The 19,025-nt window shown below is 32.5% G+C and overlaps 1 protein-coding gene across 2 annotated transcripts in view; it reads right to left on the bottom strand.

Moving 5' to 3' along the window:
- Nucleotides 1–4,742: 4,742 nt before the first annotated feature.
- Nucleotides 4,743–19,025, bottom strand: part of LOC127732714 (C-1-tetrahydrofolate synthase, cytoplasmic-like) — a 61,743-nt gene continuing 47,460 nt past the window's right edge. For both annotated transcript variants that reach the window (XM_052241896.1, XM_052241897.1), the window contains 3 exons: nucleotides 10,862–10,969; nucleotides 9,623–9,775; nucleotides 4,743–7,760 (listed from right to left, as the gene is read on the bottom strand). In XM_052241896.1, the coding sequence (XP_052097856.1) occupies nucleotides 7,671–7,760; nucleotides 9,623–9,775; nucleotides 10,862–10,969 (351 nt within the window). In that variant the 3' untranslated portion in view covers nucleotides 4,743–7,670. The remainder of the gene's footprint in view (nucleotides 7,761–9,622; nucleotides 9,776–10,861; nucleotides 10,970–19,025) is intronic.

Here is a 19,025-nt window from a genome sequence, read left to right on the forward strand (position 1 = left end):
AAGACTAGGCAAAAGTTTCAAAGTCAATAGACCATGACTGAGAGTGGGTGGGTCAAATGATCCCCAAGAAAATGAGTTACGCAAATGCTAATACAACTGCGTACCAAAGATCATTGACCTACCACTAGTGGTCCCATAAACTGACAGTCACCTAATAACAAACTAATACAGTTTTGACGCCGCCGGAAACAGCACATCCAAGTCTTGTTTTTTTTTAACTTTGTCGTAGCGAGACAAAAATTGACATTTCAGGGGCAATACCTTCAAAATGGTTTGTCCGATTTTTCCGAGAATTACAAAGGTAGTGAAATCCTGACCTGCTGATCATCTTAGTTCATATCATATATGCTCTTAATTACTGCATAGGTGGCCCGTTGCAAGACAAATTTGTTGCCTCTATACCATCATTTTCAATTTTGTCGGTTCACTCTGCAGAACCTAACTTTTGTATTTATTGTTAATTTGTTCTCGTCCTGAATATTTACGAATTATTTGCAATTAAGTGTTTCTCGTTTCTCGTTTTTTATATAGATTAGATCGTTGGTTTTTTCTGTTTGAATTGATTTACACTAGTCATTTTGGGGCCCTTTATAGCTTGCTGTTCGGTGTGAGCCAAGGCTCCGTGTTGAAGGCCGTGCTTTGACCTATAATTGTTTACTCGTTACACATTGTGACTTGGATGGCGAGTTGTCTCATTGGCACTTATACCACATCTTCTTATTTATATATACTTGTTTTATAAAAAATTTTGGTCGAAAATTTAGTCACAAAAAAAAAAAATAATCGGAAATATCTACAACTTCATGTTTGTCATGTCAGTGGGTTGTTGTCTGCTTGATGTATAATGCATACGTAGGAACCCCAAAAACGAACACAAACAGATTGGGTGAATTGAACAACAATGTCTAAACAAGAAATTGTCTTTTCAAGTATATAAAAACAGGAAGTTGCTGACTGACAGATCCTAAAAGCGCCCACACGTTACAACTCGTCACTTTCAATCTGCTGACCATATATGAAGTCATTTTGTTCAATAGTACTGGAGAAAGGTGTGATAAAAATATTAAGAAATCATTACACATATTGCAAAATCGAAATGTCGGAAAACATGAAGTTAATGTCTGACAAGAGTGCACAACTGATAGTACAATGTAGCTACCAAAAAGTGGGAGCTATCGATTCTGAATAGATTTAAGAATGTTCAATTTAATTAAAGTCACAGATGCGTATCCCTTTCTACTAAAAACAGACTGAACTGTAAATGAAATAAAAAAAAAAGAATTATGTTTCAACAAGGATTTGTATAGTAAGACTAGGGGGGGGGGGGGAAGGGGGGGGGGTTGATCTCGATCAGATGCTCCGGAAGGGTAAGCAGGTCTTGCTCCACATGTGACACCCATTGTATTGCTCATGTAATTACAAACACGATGATAAATAGAATTCAGCAGGTCACATTCTAGGAAAAGAGGACGGTATTGAGGTTCGATTGAAGCTAAGATCATCTCTTTTGTCGTAAAGATTTGTTCTCAACCAGTCCTCATTGTCAATTTCTAGGTGTAAGTGGGGCCTCGGTGACCGAGTGGTCTAAGTAGTCGAACTACTGTATCACTAGCCAGTCAACACTGAGGTTGTGAGTTCGAATCCCGCACAGGGCAGGTGCACTCGACTCCAATCTTAATTGACTAGGATTGTCAGTTTTCCTACCGAAGGTCGGTGGTTCTATCCGGGCACTCCGGCTTCCTCCACCAATAAAAACTGACTGCCACGAAATAGCACAATAGTGTAGGAAGTGGCGTTAAACAACAATCAATCAATCAATCTAGGTGTAAGTCAAGATATGAGGCTGACATAACTGTATTTGTTGTATCCTTAAATTCAAGTTCAATGGGATACATGCGTTCAACATACTAGTAGTCACCAAACTTTTATTCCGTGAATTATCATCTATAAAGCGGAACATGAAGTTATAGGATAATTTATCATCTTGACATTCTTTCTTAGGAGCTCCTGTATGAAGTCTGCCTCATATGAATACAGGAACAAGTCGGCAAGAAGAGGTGCACAGTTGGTTCCCATGGGAATGCTGATTGTTGAAAAAGACGTCCCAGGATGTAACAAAAATATGTTGTTAATCATGAAATCAAGCATCTTGATGTCAGTGGTAGTTAAACAATATGAAATGTACTACTTTTGCTGCATTCATTGGGTAACTTTGTAAAGTTTCAAACTTCAAAGTTAATTTATTCTGAAACATGATAATATCAAATTATTGTTTTTTAGCATTTTATAAATACTGTAAATAGTCAGCTTCAAACATTTATAGCAAAACATGAGATTACTGTTCCAAATATAGCTTGCAATTAAAATGTTATCTGGTTGCTAATAATTAAAAATAACATTAGCTTTAAATTCCTACTTGGATTGATAGTGTTTCTGCAATAGCCAATGCTTTTTATGAATAAGAATTTTGATTTGCCTTACATAGCATATGTTAATATTAATTTGTTGTTTAAAGTAGATTTTGTTTCTTAATGAAATGTTTAAAAACATATTCTTTACTTGAGTCAATTCTCAAATATTGGTTGTTTGCTAAATGTCCAGGGGCAAATATTTCGTGCATATTCAGGAAAATCAAATATTTGAACCAAAAATTTTGCCCTTATATTTGTTATTGTTTAATTGATACTAGTTTTAGGTATGTTGTTTTTCTTACATCAGATATTTATACTTCATTTTTAATCTGTCAAGCAGGTGGCTCATTACCCTGATGATGCATCAGGTCTTGCACCTTTTGGAGTTCATAGGATACCCTCAGTTTATCCTATTTGTAACGTCTTTTACTGTGACTTGATTACAAGTGTTTCACTCCACCTATTACAGTAAATTCACAATTCTGAACCAATTGCAATATGTTTTATCCTATCAAACTGTTCAACTGGTCAGAAATTTTAACCAACTACAAAGTCAAGTCATCAAAGTGCAAAGTGATAAAATAAAGCATACATACAGTACTATAATACTTGAATTCCACTTCAAAAATCATTTTCAAAATTTTGCTTCGGATATTATCTCTTAATTATAAAAAAGCTTCTATCAAAGTTTCATGTAATTCTATAAAGGTTTGTCAAGTTTATTTATGTTTAAAATCTTTAAACCCATACTGTATCCAAATGTTTACTACCAAAAAACCAACCAAAGTCCATTTATTAGGAAACACGTATGGCACAGCTTAACAAAAAGTAGGCATAGTTAATATTACAGATTCAAAGACTATCATTCCTTTTTTCCATTCATGCTTATGTTCAATTTTCCTAACACAAGTGTTTGTTGATAATTATCTGAAAAAAATCTTAAAAAAAAAAATCATCATTAGAAATTCAAAAATTTAGTCCCCATGACCCAGTGGTTAAGTGTTCAACAAGATGATTTTAAAAAATCAAACAAGATGTATTATGGTGATGTAAATGCCCTCGTGAATATTCAACATAGGACATTCTCCAACATTGTAGACGAGAATAGAATTCATGACAAAAATCTCTGTTTTGTTGATCTTGTATTGCTGATCTTTTAGTCTGTTTAGTTTCTATCTGCTTTAGTTTTTGCTCAAAAACACAGAAGAGGGTAAAAAAAATCCTCTTTTAAGGGCAATCACTCCTATAAAGAGTGACAGTCTACTTACTATATCGGCAAAATTTGACTTGTTAGTAGATCTTGCCTTGCTGATCATTTTTGTGATTTAAAGATTCTATTTATCTATTATAATTTTATCATATAAGGCAAAACACAAAAAAAAAAGGGTAAAAATCGTCATTAAAGGGCAATAACTCCAATAAGGAGTCTTCGGATGATTTCCTTTATATTGTCTTAATTGTAGATCTTGTCTTGCTATTCATTTTTGTTTATTAAAGTTTCTATCTATCTATTATAATTTTTAAGATTTAAGGCAAAAACGCAAAACATTGGTAAAAAATCATCATCAAAGGGCAATAACTCTAAAAAGGAGTTGACTGACAATTTCAACCATGTCGACTTATTTGTAGAACTTGGCTTACTGATCATTTTTGCAATTGTATACGAAAAATTGGGTAGAGCTCAACATTCTGAACAGTTGTGCTTCCCGTCAGATTTTCTCTTTTTATAACGGTTTTCATAATAGACAAAACTTACATTTTACCTCTATGTTCTATTTTTAGCCATGTCAGCCATCTTGGTTGGCAGACAGGGTCATCAGACATATTTTTTAAACTTTACAACCCCAATGATGATTGTGGCCTAGTTTGGTTAAATTTGGCCCAGTAGTTTCAGGAGAAGATTTTTGTAAAAATTAACAGACGATGACGGACATTAGACGCCAAGTGATGAGAAAAGCTCACCTTTGGGCCAGGTGAGCTAAAAATCAACTCATATATCTACAACAGTAATGAAAAAGGTCAGGCCAACTACAATTTTTTTAAGACCAAGGGCCATAATTCTGTTAAGTGAGGTCATGGGAAATGAAAGTATACTAATGAAACAAAAATCAGCTCAATATGTACTGGCAATAAAAACATATTGACAATTGTAGGATTTGTGAAGGACAGAATGATGGATATGGGTAACATTATATGTCTTATCATTAGCCACTGCGCCACAGGGGCATAAACTTTTTTTAGGGCAGATGGTGGAAGAGAAAAGAAATGTCAAAAACTTTTTTCGGACAGGTGACCTTTTAAATGACACATTTGACAGATTTAACTAAAACATTTTTAGTTTTAAATCTTTAATTGAATGATGGCACTTGTGTTGTAAACATAAATATATATAAGATTAATCAAAACTGATAACATACAAAAAAACATAATTGACAAACTATCAAAACAATGAATTAACATGTATTCTCTAATTTTCATGCTTTTTTCACATTTCTCGATCGGTGTGAGAAAAATATTTCTCCTCTCTAGAGAAAACATTGTTCTCGGCAAATGATTAGTCGAAATTCAATTGTCATGTCAATTTTTCTTGGTTTCTTCTGAATTTCCTATTGTGACGTCATGAAAAATGGTGACCATGCCTGATGACGTCACATATAAAGAACACAACTTTCTGCAAATCTTTGAAAAGGAAGCATAAGATTTCGTCTAAAAATCATTAGAGAAACAGAGTCCACTACTATAACTCCTGTGTTACAATATTTCTCCACACTTAAGGTGGTACCAAACACCTTGACAAAAATTAATTTGGCTCGTTTAATTTTCATAAAATTTTGACAAAATATTTACTTTGACCCTTTGACAAAAATATAATAATTTCAAAAAACTTGAACCACACACTTTATCGGAAAAATTTCATTGGAAATATAGCAGTTTGACAAACACTAATTTTGATCATTGAGAAGCTTAATATTTCATTAACAATAGAACGTGATTAAAACGTTCAGCTGATTTTTACAGAGTTATCTCCCTGTAGTGTTATGTACCACCTTAACAATTAAGTTTTGATTATTTAAAAAGCTCGGCAAGCCTTGAGCTTTTAATATTTAAATTTAAATGTCTCGAGTGGAGAAATATCGTAACACACTTGATGCAGTGGTGGAATCTATATTTACTGATTACAGCACATACATATTTCATAATACAGCATCCTACACCTTTCTAGAATATAAAAATAATATAAATAAGTTTTATATATGAAAAGAAACTGGCATTTCATTGTTTCAGTCATCAACGCTACCAAATGAAAATTTCCATATACAAATGTAATATTGATAATTATTTCAACTAGAAAGGATTAATTTGATGAATAAATTAAGAAAAAAATCAACATTATATACATATCATGATAAGACCAAATAAAAAAAATGTAGCTTCTTAGACCCTTCTGTCAAAGCCTGCTTCATGGACCATTTTTAGTTAGATATTCTGATATAATTCTTAGTGAAAAAAAAAATACTTCCCTGCCTCTTCTGAAATAGTGACAACTGGCCTGTGAAGCCAACAGGTTGTTCTGAGTGGCATAAGAGGCTAAAAGTTTATTCTTTAATGCCCAAGAAGCTAATGGTTTATTTTGTGGTCTATTTTGTGTTGCCAAAGAAGCTAATGGTTTATTTTGTGTGGCCTAAGAAGCTAATGGTTTACTTTGTGGTCTATTTTGTGTTGCCAAAGAAACTAATGGTTTATTTTGTGTGGCCTAAGAAGCTAATGGTTAATTTTGTGTGGCCTAAGAAGCTTATCATTTATTTTGTGTAGCATAAGAATCTTAAGGTTTATTTTGTGTTGTCTAAGAAGCAATAGGCTTATTTTGTGTGGTCTAAGAAGCAATAGGCTTATTTTGTGTGGCCTTAGAAGCTAAAGGCTTGTTTTGTTGAGCTAAAACATACAAATCAATAAATGTATGATCAATTGCATACTGGTAGTATTATAAAAATCTTGAAATGTTTCAAATTTGGTCAAAAACACTTCATTAATCACTGAAACTAATGAATTTCAAAATTTATATCCAACATTATTTGTAATCTTGATCTCCATATATTTTTTTAATTGTTGTTGGGTTTCTGTCTATATTATAATGATAAATCATCATTCTTTCTATTCATCCTAATTCATTACATATTTTCACCATTATTAAGAATAAAATGTAACCCTTGAAGTGGGTATTTTAGCATGATGTCAAACATGCCGGTAGCACTTCTGAAAAAAAATTCTCATATACATGATTAATAGGAATTAAAACAGATTCATGAAAAAAATACAACAATAGTTTTAACACAACACATTTGACATTATGTCATTTTTCTACTTTTTTTCCCTGTAATGTGTAAATTGTAGCACTTTCCATTGTGAATCACGAAGTTAGTTATGCCCATTTCCACATAGAGTTCAACAATAATTCATGTTAAATGTGCACTGTATTTCCTTCACCCATTTGAGAAATTGTCGAGTACTTTTATAGAACCCAAGTGAGTAAGCTTATTTATCCAACAATAAATCCAAAGAGTAATATTTTAGAAGGTGATTGTAATAGTATGATTGTATTTCATGCTTGACTTCATATTAAGAGATACTATCCAAAACACATATATTCTTCTTACCAAGTCTTATCTGCCTGGTCTGGACACAACTGTCCAATACAGCTGTTGAAAATATGTTTTTAATCTTTATATCTTTGAATAAATCCCTCTCTTGATAACAAATCTGCCAGTCATTCCATTTTATCCAATACCTAACTTCTATTACAATTTCAATCTTAGATTTTCTTTATACAACCCACATCTATGCCCCTCTGATAAATGAGTTTAAAGTACCACCCAGCAACAAGAAAGGGATAAAAAAAACTTGCTGGTAGGTTGATAACTATAAATTCATGACACATCAATAAGTAGATATCAACATTAAAACTGCTGCAGTTAAATCCAAATATGTTTTGCTTTACAAACTGTTAGCTTTATAGGTGTCAGAAGTGTAGATATAACTGTAAATCACTGTATCAGACACTAAAAAGCTTTCTTTTTAAATCAACAGATTTATATAAAAGGTACTTTTAACACTTGATTGATCTCAGCATGTAATATAAAAATAAAAAAATAAGTATTTTACATTTTTGCATACAGGTACTTCTATTTTTCATCATGATTTTTAATATTTCATAATTGAAGTAATGTCATGTCAATCATTTTCTCAGTTTTTTTTCTATTTTTATGAAAGACCAACTATCTCCTCTGTTTCTGGATCAAGATCAATATCGTAGAAACATGGTCTTGTGGGTAATCCTGGCATAGTAGTCATCTGGAAAGTAAAATACAATATTGCATTTAAAGCAAAATCACAACATCAGGAACTAAAGGCTACAATAAACTTGTGTTGCTCAACAGACAGCAAATTTACCTATTTCTTATGCCTATATGAATTCATAAAACAATACAAACCTGAAATTGCACAATAAAAGAATCAATTCACTTACTTTTTATTCAAATAAACCTATAAACCTTTTGTGCTAGGAGAACTAATCAAACTCAACTAGATATAAGAAGATGTGGTATGAGTGCCAATGAGACAACTCTCCATCCAAGTCACAATTTGTAAAAGTAAAACCATTTTATGTAAAAAGAACGGCCTTCAACACAGAGCCTAGGCTCACACCGAACAGCAAGCTATAAAGGGCCCCAAAAATAACTAGTGTAAAACCATTCAAACAGGAAAACCAACGGTCTAATCTATATAAAAAACGAGAAGCGAGAAACATTTATGAACCACATCAACAAACGACAACTACTGAACATCAGGTTCCTACACATTCAAATGAAACAATATTCAAGCAACCCAAAATATACAAAGATAGTATGACAAGAGACGTAAAACTTCTTATCTATACACAAAGAAACTGAAATCTTATCATCTATTCACTGGTCTCAGTCTATGTTACGGCAATTAACAAATGAACAATTCAAATTGTTAAATATTGGAAAATTTAACGAGTTGAACTGTGAGCTGCTGCTCACTTATGATAACTCCCCTATAAGTATTTGGTTAACTGACAGTTAAAAAGCATCACACAGTATAACATGATTACATGAATGTTGATACCAAATTTCATGACGCTCTGATTTGTACTTCCTGAGCCAAATGTGATGAAAATTTCATAAATTGTCATTATGTATAAGAATATATAAGAATTGGGTAATCAGGTAGTTCATAAGCAAGGAATGTGAAAATGTATCATACAGTATAGCATGTTCACATGAAGCATGTTAAAAAAATTCAGGAGGCTCTCATAACAATCCTTAAATAGGTATAGTGTTTGAAGGTAAATCGTAGATTAATTTATTTTACACCTCAGATCAACGAACAGTAAATGGGCTATGTCACAGATTTTGGTAAAATTTTGCATACAACTTTGGCTCGTTGAACTGTATCTGAAAATCGAAAAAATAATGCATTTATCTCTTTTATTAACTGAAATATTACTGAATGAATTCTCTCAAAATAGGTGAACATTTGTATGGAAAGCACATAAAATCGGCGAAAACGTTCTTAAAATCATCAAATCTCCAATTTCAAATCCACAGATTTTTCTGTAAAAAAACTATATGTTGTTGATACTTAAATTTCCATTTGATGATACAAAATTATCATATGGTCCGGACTTGCTTTTTGGTGAATAACCAATCTGTTACCGAGTTATTATTTTACATCATATAAACAGAAATTTATCTATCAACAACATATAGTTTTTAACAAAAAATCTATGGATTTAAAGATTTAAAGACAAATTTCAGAATCTTTTTCGCCTATTTTTTATGCTTTCTATACAAATGTTCACATAGTTTGAAAGAATTCATTCATGCATTATTTTTTTAATTTTTAGTTATAATTTAACGAGCCAAAACTTGTATTCCAAATTATACCAAATTATGTGACATAGCCCATTTACTGTAACTTGACCTTAAATCTTATGTACTTTTGATAAAATATCAAGTTCCACTTCAGTGTCAAAGTCAGGTTAGACAAAAACTATAACTATATTCACTTTTTATTTATTAGCACTATAGAAATGTATCATTTTTCTATAATGCATTCAGTGACATATGCTCAACATATCAAGTGTTCTGAATAAAAAAAAAAAAATTGTTAACACATGAACAACTCACTGTTCCCAACAAAGGATAGATAAATCCTGCACCAATACTTGCTCGGACTTCTCTGATAGGCACAGTGAAACCTTTAGGTTCTCCTTTCTTTGTAGGATCATGTGACAGTGACAGGTGAGTCTTTGCCATACAAATAGGAAAGTCATTAAATCCCTGTAATATAGAATTTCATTCAGTTTAACCATTAATATTTATAATGCAAACATTTTGAAAGATTTTTCAAAAAAATGTCCAACAAATCATTTTGCCAGTGAATAGATAAATATAAAATACACATCCTGTGTGAATATCCCTGTGGGCAAGGGTTGTGAGTTAAACAGTCAATATTTTGCATAATTTGGTCATTTTACTTTTAAAAATTACTATCCTTCTTTGGCTGTATAATCCATAATAAAAGAGTTGCAATGTCCCCTGCGTTGCACATATTTTATTTTAAGGTACAAGGGCAATAACTAAAAAAAGCACTTTTTTTTTGTTCTTTAAAACTTTTAATAAATATCTTAGAGAAATGAAGGCTTCAGAGCAAATGCAATGTGATTTCCATTATAATTAATATTTCCAAGGAGCATAACTCGTTAAAAATATTTGATCAGGACTTATTTTTGAAAGTGTCTAGACATTGCTGATATAAACCTATGATATAAGTTTCATAAAATTCTGGCAAGAATTGTACAAATGAGAGAGCTACTGATGCAATTTTCCATATAATGAATGTTTCCAAGGGGCATTACTCTTTTAAAAATAAATGATCGGCACTGATTTTCGAACTTGTCCAAGACATTGCTGGTACAAACCTATGATATAAGTTTTATAAAAATCTGGCAAGAATTGTATTCGTGAGAGCACTAACAAAACTGGACGGATGGCCAGATGGACGGACACCCGGTGTTTTACTATGTCCCCAGCAACGTGTTGCGCAGGGGACAAAAAGAGGACACTTTACACCAAAACTGTTATGTTTTATCCAAGTACATGGATTCAACATTTGATTCAGCAAATCAGAGGCAGTTTGAAGTACATTAAGGCCCTAAAATATACCTTCTCCTTTATGGTGAACTCTTTAATCATAAAATAAATTCAGGAATAATGAGTTTGATAAAAACAAATGTTACTGTTTATATCTCCCATTATCCTGTTTTATGTATAAGCAGTAAGTAACCAATAAAGATTCAATTAAGATAATAGTACATAATCATCTTCACCAGTATAAAAGTAAATCAACATAATAGATAAACATACCTGTTTCTTGTATCTATCAATCTGTTCTTGAGCTGCTGGTAATATTTCTATACCATCAGCACCATATATCTCTTTGGCTATAGTCTCTATCTTCTCTTCAATAGATTTCTAAAGTGGGATATATAATAGTGAGTCCTTTAGATTTCTATTTAACATCTGATTCAATGTTCAAAATAAAAGACTTATATCACTTAGCAAGAGGCTCTCAAGAGCCTGAATCGCTCACCTGTATTTCAGAGGAGAAGATTTTTAAATGTTAGCAAACTTGATGAACAAATTGTGTAAAATTGTCTTTAAAGGGCAATAACTCCTTAAGGGGTCAATTGACAATTTTGGTCATATTAACTTTTTTGTAGATCTTACTTTGCTGAACATTATTGCTACTTACAGTTTATATATATCTATAATAATATTCAAAATAATAACAAATAAAATGCTCCGCAGGGCGCAGCTTGATACGACCGCAGAGGTCGAACCCTGAACAGTTGGGGGAAGTATGGACACAACATTCAAGCTTGATACAGCTTTGGATTTGGATTGTGATTAAATATTTGACACAGCATAGGTTTGTAACACAGATTGAATGTGGTCTAAGAACTTAAAAATTTTAAATTGGACATTCACCTATTATGGTCCAATATCCAAAATCTAAATACATGGTTAGATTCAGCATATCAAAGAACCCCAAGAATTCAATTTTTGATGAAATCAAACAAAGTTTAATTTTGGACCCTTTTGACCTCAATGTGGACAAAGTTGATAACAGGGCCCAAAAATCAAAAATCTAAAAACATGGTTAGATTCAGCATATCAAAGAACCCCATATATTCAATTTTTGTTGAAATCAAACAAAGTTTAATTTTGGACCCCGATTTGGACCAACTTGAAAACTGGGCCCATAATCAAAAATCTAAATACATGTTTAGATTCAGCATATCAAAGAACCCTAAGAATTCAATTTTTGTTAAAATCAAACTAAGTTTAATTTTGGACCCTTTGGACCTTAATGTAGACCAATTTGAAAACGGAACCAAAAATTAAGAATCTAATTACACGGTTAGATTCGGCATATCAAAGAACCCCAATAATTCAATTTTTGATGAAATCAAACAAAGTTTAATTTTGGACCCTTTTGACCTCAATGTGGACAAAGTTGATAACGGGGCCCAAAAATCAAAAATCTAAATACATGGTTAGATTCAGCATATCAAAGAACCCCATATATTCAATTTTTGTTGAAATCAAACAAAGTTTAATTTTGGACCCCGATTTGGACCAACTTGAAAACTGGGCCCATAATCAAAAATCTAAATACATGTTTAGATTCATCATATCAAAGAACCCTAAGAATTCAATTTTTGTTAAAATCAAACTAAGTTTAATTTTGGACCCTTTGGACCTTAATGTAGACCAATTTGAAAACGGAACCAAAAATTAAAGATCTAAATAAACGGTTAGATTCGGCATATCAAAGAACCCCAATAATTCAATTTTTGATGAAATCAAACAAAGTTTAATTTTGGACCCTTTTGACCTCAATGTGGACAAAGTTGATAACGGGGCCCAAAAATCAAAAATCTAAATACATGGTTAGATTCAGCATATCAAAGAACCCCATATATTCAATTTTTGTTGAAATCAAACAAAGTTTAATTTTGGACCCAGATTTGGACCAACTTGAAAACTGGGCCCATAATCAAAAATCTAAATACATGTTTAGATTCAGCATATCAAAGAACCCGAAGAATTCAATTTTTGTTAAAATCAAACTAAGTTTAATTTTGGACCCTTTGGACCTTAATGTAGACCAATTTGAAAACGGAACCAAAAATTAAGAATCTAAATACACGGTTAGATTCGGCATATCAAAGAACCCCAATAATTCAATTTTTGATGAAATCAAACAAAGTTTAATTTTGGACCCTTTTGACCTCAATGTGGACAAAGTTGATAACGGGGCCCAAAAATCAAAAATCTAAATACATGGTTAGATTTAGCATATCAAAGAACCCCATATATTCAATTTTTGTTGAAATCAAACAAAGTTTAATTTTGGACCCCGATTTGGACCAACTTGAAAACTGGGCCCATAATCAAAAATCTAAATAAATGTTTAGATTCAGCATATCAAAGAACCCTAAGAATTCAATTTTTGTTAAAATCAAACTAAGTTTAATTTTGGGCCCTTTGGACCTTAATGTAGACCAATTTGAAAACGGAACCAAAATTTAAGAATCTAAATACACAGTTAGATTCGGCATATCAAAGAACCCCAATAATTCAATTTTTGATGAAATCAAACAAAGTTTAATTTTGGACCCTTTGGACCTCAATGTGGACCAATTTAAAAACGGGGCCCAAAATCCAAAAACTAAATACACGGTTAGATTCAGCATATTAAAGAACCCCATGAAATCAAGAATAAAACCCCATTGAAATTGGTCAAGAAATAAGCAATTTATAGGAAGTATCTTCTTTGCACAATCCTGTGCTATTAAATATTTCTTGCTATTGCGCAATACTGTACAATTGACAATTTCTTGCTATTGCGCAATATTGTGCTATTGGATATTTCTTGCTATTGCGCAATACTGTGCAATTGAAGATTTCTTGCTATTGCGCAATACTGTGCAATTGAAGATTTCTTGCTATTGTGCAATACTGTGCAATTGAAAATTTCTTGCTATTGCACAATACTTATTATATAATAATTTACACATCCTGTTTGGTGTGTATCTCCTACCATATCATTATTATTTGATTTTAAATATAAATCAGAAATAACCAACTTAAAATGGAAAATTTTAAAAGAAACAAAAAAGGAAAAAAAGAAAAAAAAGGAAAAAAAAATAAATCCCCCCCCAAAATTTTTTGAACCCCCATTATGATTCATCACCCCCAAACTCAATCCCAGCCTTCCCTTTGTGGTATGGTGCCTTGCAGTACAATTTCAGAGAGATCCATACACTTGAACAAAAGTTATTGTCTGGAAACTAGAAAAAAATGTGTTTTTTGGCCCCTTTTTGGCCCCAAATTCCTAAACGTTTAGGGCAATTACCCCCAAACTCAAACCCAGCTTTCCCTTTGTGATATGGAACCTTGTAGTACAATTTCAGAAAGATCCATACACTTACACACAAGTTATTGTCATGAAACTAGAAAAATGCTTGTTTTTTGCCCCTTTTTTGGCCCCTAATTCCTAAAATTTGGAGGCAATTACCCCCAAAATCAATCCCAGCATTCCTTTAGTGATATGGAACCTTGTGGTACAATGTCAGAGAGATCCATACACTAACACACAAGTTATGTCTGGAAGTTACAAAAATGCTTATTTTTGGCCCCTTTTTGGCCCCTAATTCCTTTACTGTTATTACCATAACCCCCAAAATCAATCCCAACCTTCCTTTTGTGGTATTGAACCTTGTGGTAAAATTTCATAAAGATCCATTCACTTAAACTAAAGTTAGAGTGCGAAAACCAATGTGTCTTCGGACGACGCCAGACGACGCCGGACGACGACGACGACGACGACGACGACGCCAACGTCATACCAATATACGACCACAAAAATTTTTTTGCGGTCGTATAAAAACTGCAAAATTTTGTTAAAACTACCAATTCGGTAGCAGCAACCCAACAATGGGTTGTTCGATTCGTCTGAAAATTTCAGAGCTGATAGATCTTGACCAATTGAAAGCTTTAGTTTTTGAGATATAAGCCAATAAAATGCTTCGCTGGGGCGCAGCTTGATACGACCGCAGAGGTCGAACCCTGAACAGTTGGGGCAAGTATGGACACAACATTCAAGCTTGATACAGCTCTGAATTTGGATTGTTATTAAATATTTGACACAGCATAGGTTTCTGACACAGAAAGAATGTAGTCTAAGAACTTGAATTTTTTTAATTTACCTATTATGGTCCAATGTCCAAAATCAAAATACATGGTTAGATTCAGCATATCAAAGAACCCCATATATTCAATTTTTGTTAAAATCAAACAAAGTTTAATTTTGGACCCCAACTTGGACAAACTTGAAAACTGGGCCCATAATCAAAAATCTAAACACATGTTTAGATTCAGCATATCAAAGAACCCCAAGAATTCAATTTTTGCTAAAATCAAACTAAGTTTAATTTTGGACCCTTTGGACTTTAATGTACTGACCAATTTAAAAAACGGGACTTAAAATTAAAAATCTAAATACACGGTTAGATTTGGAATATCAAAGAACCCCAATAATTCAATTTTTGATAAAATCAAACAAAGTTTAATTTTGGACCCTTTTGACCTCAATATGAACCAATTTGATAGCGGGGCCCACAAATAAAAAATCTAAATTCATGGTTAGATTCAGCATATCAAAGAACCCCATATATTCAATTTTTGTTGAAATCCAAAAATGTTTAATTTTGGGCCCCAACTTGGACAAACTTGAAAAACTGGGCCCATAATCAAAAATCTAAACACATGTTTAGATTCAGCATATCAAAGAACCCCAAGAATTCAATTTTTGCTAAAATCAAACTAAGTTTAATTTTGGACCCTTTAAACCTCAATGAAGACCAATTTAAAAAACGGGACCCAAATTAAAAATCTAAAAACACGGTTAGATTTGGCATATCAAAGAACCCCAATAATTCAATTTTTGATGAAATCAAACAAAGTTTAATTTTGGACCCTTTTGACCTCAATATGAACCAATTTGATAGCGGGGCCCACAAATAAAAAATCTAAATACATGGTTAGATTCAGCAAATCAAAGAACCTCATATATTCAATTTTTGTTGAAATCAAATAAAGTTAATTTTGGACCCCAATTTGGACCAACTTGAAAACTGGGCCCATAATCAAATATCTAAATACATGTTTAGATTCAGCATATCAAAGAACCCCATATATTCAATTTTTGTTGAAATCAAACAAAGTTTAAATACTGGACCCTATCTTGGACAAACTTGAAAACTGGGCCCATAATCAAAAATCTAAACACATGTTTAGATTCAGCATATCAAAGAACCCCAAGAATTCAATTTTTGTTAAAATCAAACTAAGTTTAATTTTGGACCCTTTGGACCTTAATGTAGACCAATTTAAAAAACAGGACCCAAAATTAAAAATCTAAATACACGGTTAGATTTGGAATATCAAAGAACCCCAATAATTCAATTTTAGATGAAATCAAACAAAGTTTAATTATGGACCCTTTTGACCTCAATATGAACCAATTTGATAACGGGGTCCACAAATAAAAAATCTAAATACATGGTTAGATTCAGCATATCAAAGAACCCCATATATTCAATTTTTGTTGAAATCAAACAAAGTTTAATTTTGGACCCCAATTTGGACCAACTTGAAAACTGGGCCAAAAATCAAAAATCTAAATACATGTTTAGATTCAGCATATCAAAGAACCTCATATATTCAATTTTTGCTAAAATCAAACAAAGTTTAATTTTGGACCCTTTGGACCTCAATGTAGACCAATTTGAAAACTGGACCCAAAATTAAAAATCTAAATACACTGTTAGATTCGGCATAACAAATAAATAAATGTGATCAAAGATTTTACAAATCTAATGCGCCATACTGTGCAATTAAAGATTACTTCTTGAAATTTTTCAATATTTGAAATTTGAAAAAAAAAAAATATTTGAAGAATAATTCTTTTTAATTTCCGAAATCTGAAATGAGAAAAAATTGACCCCCCACAATTTCTTTTTACCCCCCCCCCCCTTTTTTTCCTTAAAAAATTCTTTCCCTCAAGGTATGGTCATAATCTCAATTCAAATTTCCAATGGAGTTGGCAACCATAATTACCCATTTACCGTAGAAAGGCTTGTATAGTTCGCAGTGGTACATAGTCCGCACCCCCTTCTCCCCACGAAATTTTAGGTAAAAAAACTTTTTGTAACTGTTAGAAAAGGTCTAATGAAACTCCGGTAATTTCAAATCCTGTGCGGTCGTTTGCGGTATTTTCTTGGAAAAACCTGTTTTCCATCATCAAACAGAAGCTGAAACTGCTTGTTAATGATTCTAGAACGCTTCATGATTGTTAAAATAAGTTTAATTCACTTAAAAAACAATTTAGAAACTTGTGTATGTTTAAACAGGAAGTTTAAAAAGCACGTGTAAAAGAAGAAATTAACCGGTGAGAGTCGAAATCCGTACATAACAGATATCACTATAATACGACTTTGAAAGTAAAACAGTTCCATCCTTTTGTAAAACAGTCTTTAATATATCTATCACATTAATGTTTGAAGGGTCTTAAGCTAATACAAACCATATTAGTCAGTATGAAATACCAAAACGGAACGAACAATAACCGATTTCGTTTTGTAGTTTACAAATTCTAAGCTGGTTTACGGTTGTCTTTTTCACTATGTTTGTATCGTTTCAATCGAGCAGATACCAGTTTATTTCAACCAATGCATTGAAAAGAAACGAGAAATTTATAATGAAAGGTTTAGTTTTTATATTTATCAGTATTAATTTGATATTGAATAGAAATAACTTATTAATATGGATGAGTTAAAATTATTAGTTTGAAAAATGATAAGAGCGCCCTCTACAATAGAAATAACAAAGATGGCGGAACGTAAACAAACCACCTCGACCGCGAAATTGAAATTTTTCTCTTATTTCTTGCTTATTGTACTCTATAGTCCACACCCCGTCTGGAAGGTCCAATTTTGGAGAATAAAACCGCGGACTATACAAGCCTTTCTACGGTAAATTTACCATAGTGCTAACTTAATCTATTTTATAATAGAATTAAAAATATAGTGTCAAATCGTTCATATGGATTTTTGAGTAATACATTTGTGTAAACATTTGCAGATATTTTTACTGGTCTTCCTTTATAAATATGCATTTCTTTAAACATAATTTAAAAGCAGTGTAAGGGAAGTAACCAAAACGTTGTATTTGGATTACCTCCCTTACACTGTTTTAAATTATCTTTATTGTTCATTAACCATTACTTTATACATAATTTAAAAGCAGTGTAAGGGAGATAATTTCAATGATGTATTTGATTTATCTCCCTTACACTGCTTTAAATTATGTTTTGTATTAAAGTATTTGTCCATTAACCAGGACAACCTTGTTTTTCCCCTTTTTTGCCCCTAATTCCTAAATGGTTTGAGCCATAACCCCCCAAAGCAAATCCTAACCATCCCTTTGTGGTATGGAAACTTGTAGTATAATTTCAGAGAGATCCATACACCGTTCCACAGTTATTGTCTGGAAACTAGAAAATGCTTATTTTTGGCCCCTTTTTGGCCCCTAATTCCTTAACTGTTGGTACCATAACCCCCAAAATCAATCCCAACCTTCCTTTTGTGGTATTTAACCTTATGGTCAAATTTCAAAAAGATCCATTCACTTAAACTAAAGTTAGAGTGCGAAAACCAATGTGTCTTCGGACGACGACGCCGGACGACGACAACGACGACGCCAACGTCATACCAATATACGACCACAAAATTTTTTTGCGGTCGTATAAAAACTGCATTTGACCCCTATGTTCTATTTTTAGCCATGGCGGCCATGTTTGTCGATGGATCAAAACTTCAGATACAATTTATAAACTAGATACCCTAAGGAACATTTAGTTAAAGTTTGAAGGTATTTGGCCCAGTAGTTTCAGAGGAGAAGATTTTTTAAATAGTTTATGACGACAGACGACGGACGCCAAGTGATGGCATAAGCTCACATGGGGCCCTTCGGGCCGGGATGAGCTAAAAAGTAACCAATGATACAATTATGATTAAGGATTAAAAATACAATTAATCACACCCTAAACTTTCCTTCCTTTAAAAAAATCACTGTCACTAAACCAGAAAGTGGTAGCAGTGTTTTACTTTAACAGAGATTAATAAAGAGCTGTAAATGAGCGCATGATACGCCAGTTGCCCTTTAAGCTTGTCTTTATGCTTAAAATGAATGTATATGATCAACTAGAAATACTGTGAGCACTGCTCAAATAGACCCTCCCCCCCTAAAAAAAATGACATGCACACACAGTAGTACCCATTAACACAAAACAGGCTACCTCAAGTTTAACTAAAATTGTGGCCTCAATTTTTGAACGAATAAACTTCTATAACCATCCAAAGTGTGAAAAATGGACAGTTTTCAGCAAATAAAGTTCTAT

Source organism: Mytilus californianus, unplaced genomic scaffold (genome assembly GCF_021869535.1).
Source record: "Mytilus californianus isolate M0D057914Y unplaced genomic scaffold, xbMytCali1.0.p SCAF_26, whole genome shotgun sequence".
Lineage (NCBI taxonomy): Eukaryota > Metazoa > Mollusca > Bivalvia > Mytilida > Mytilidae > Mytilus > Mytilus californianus.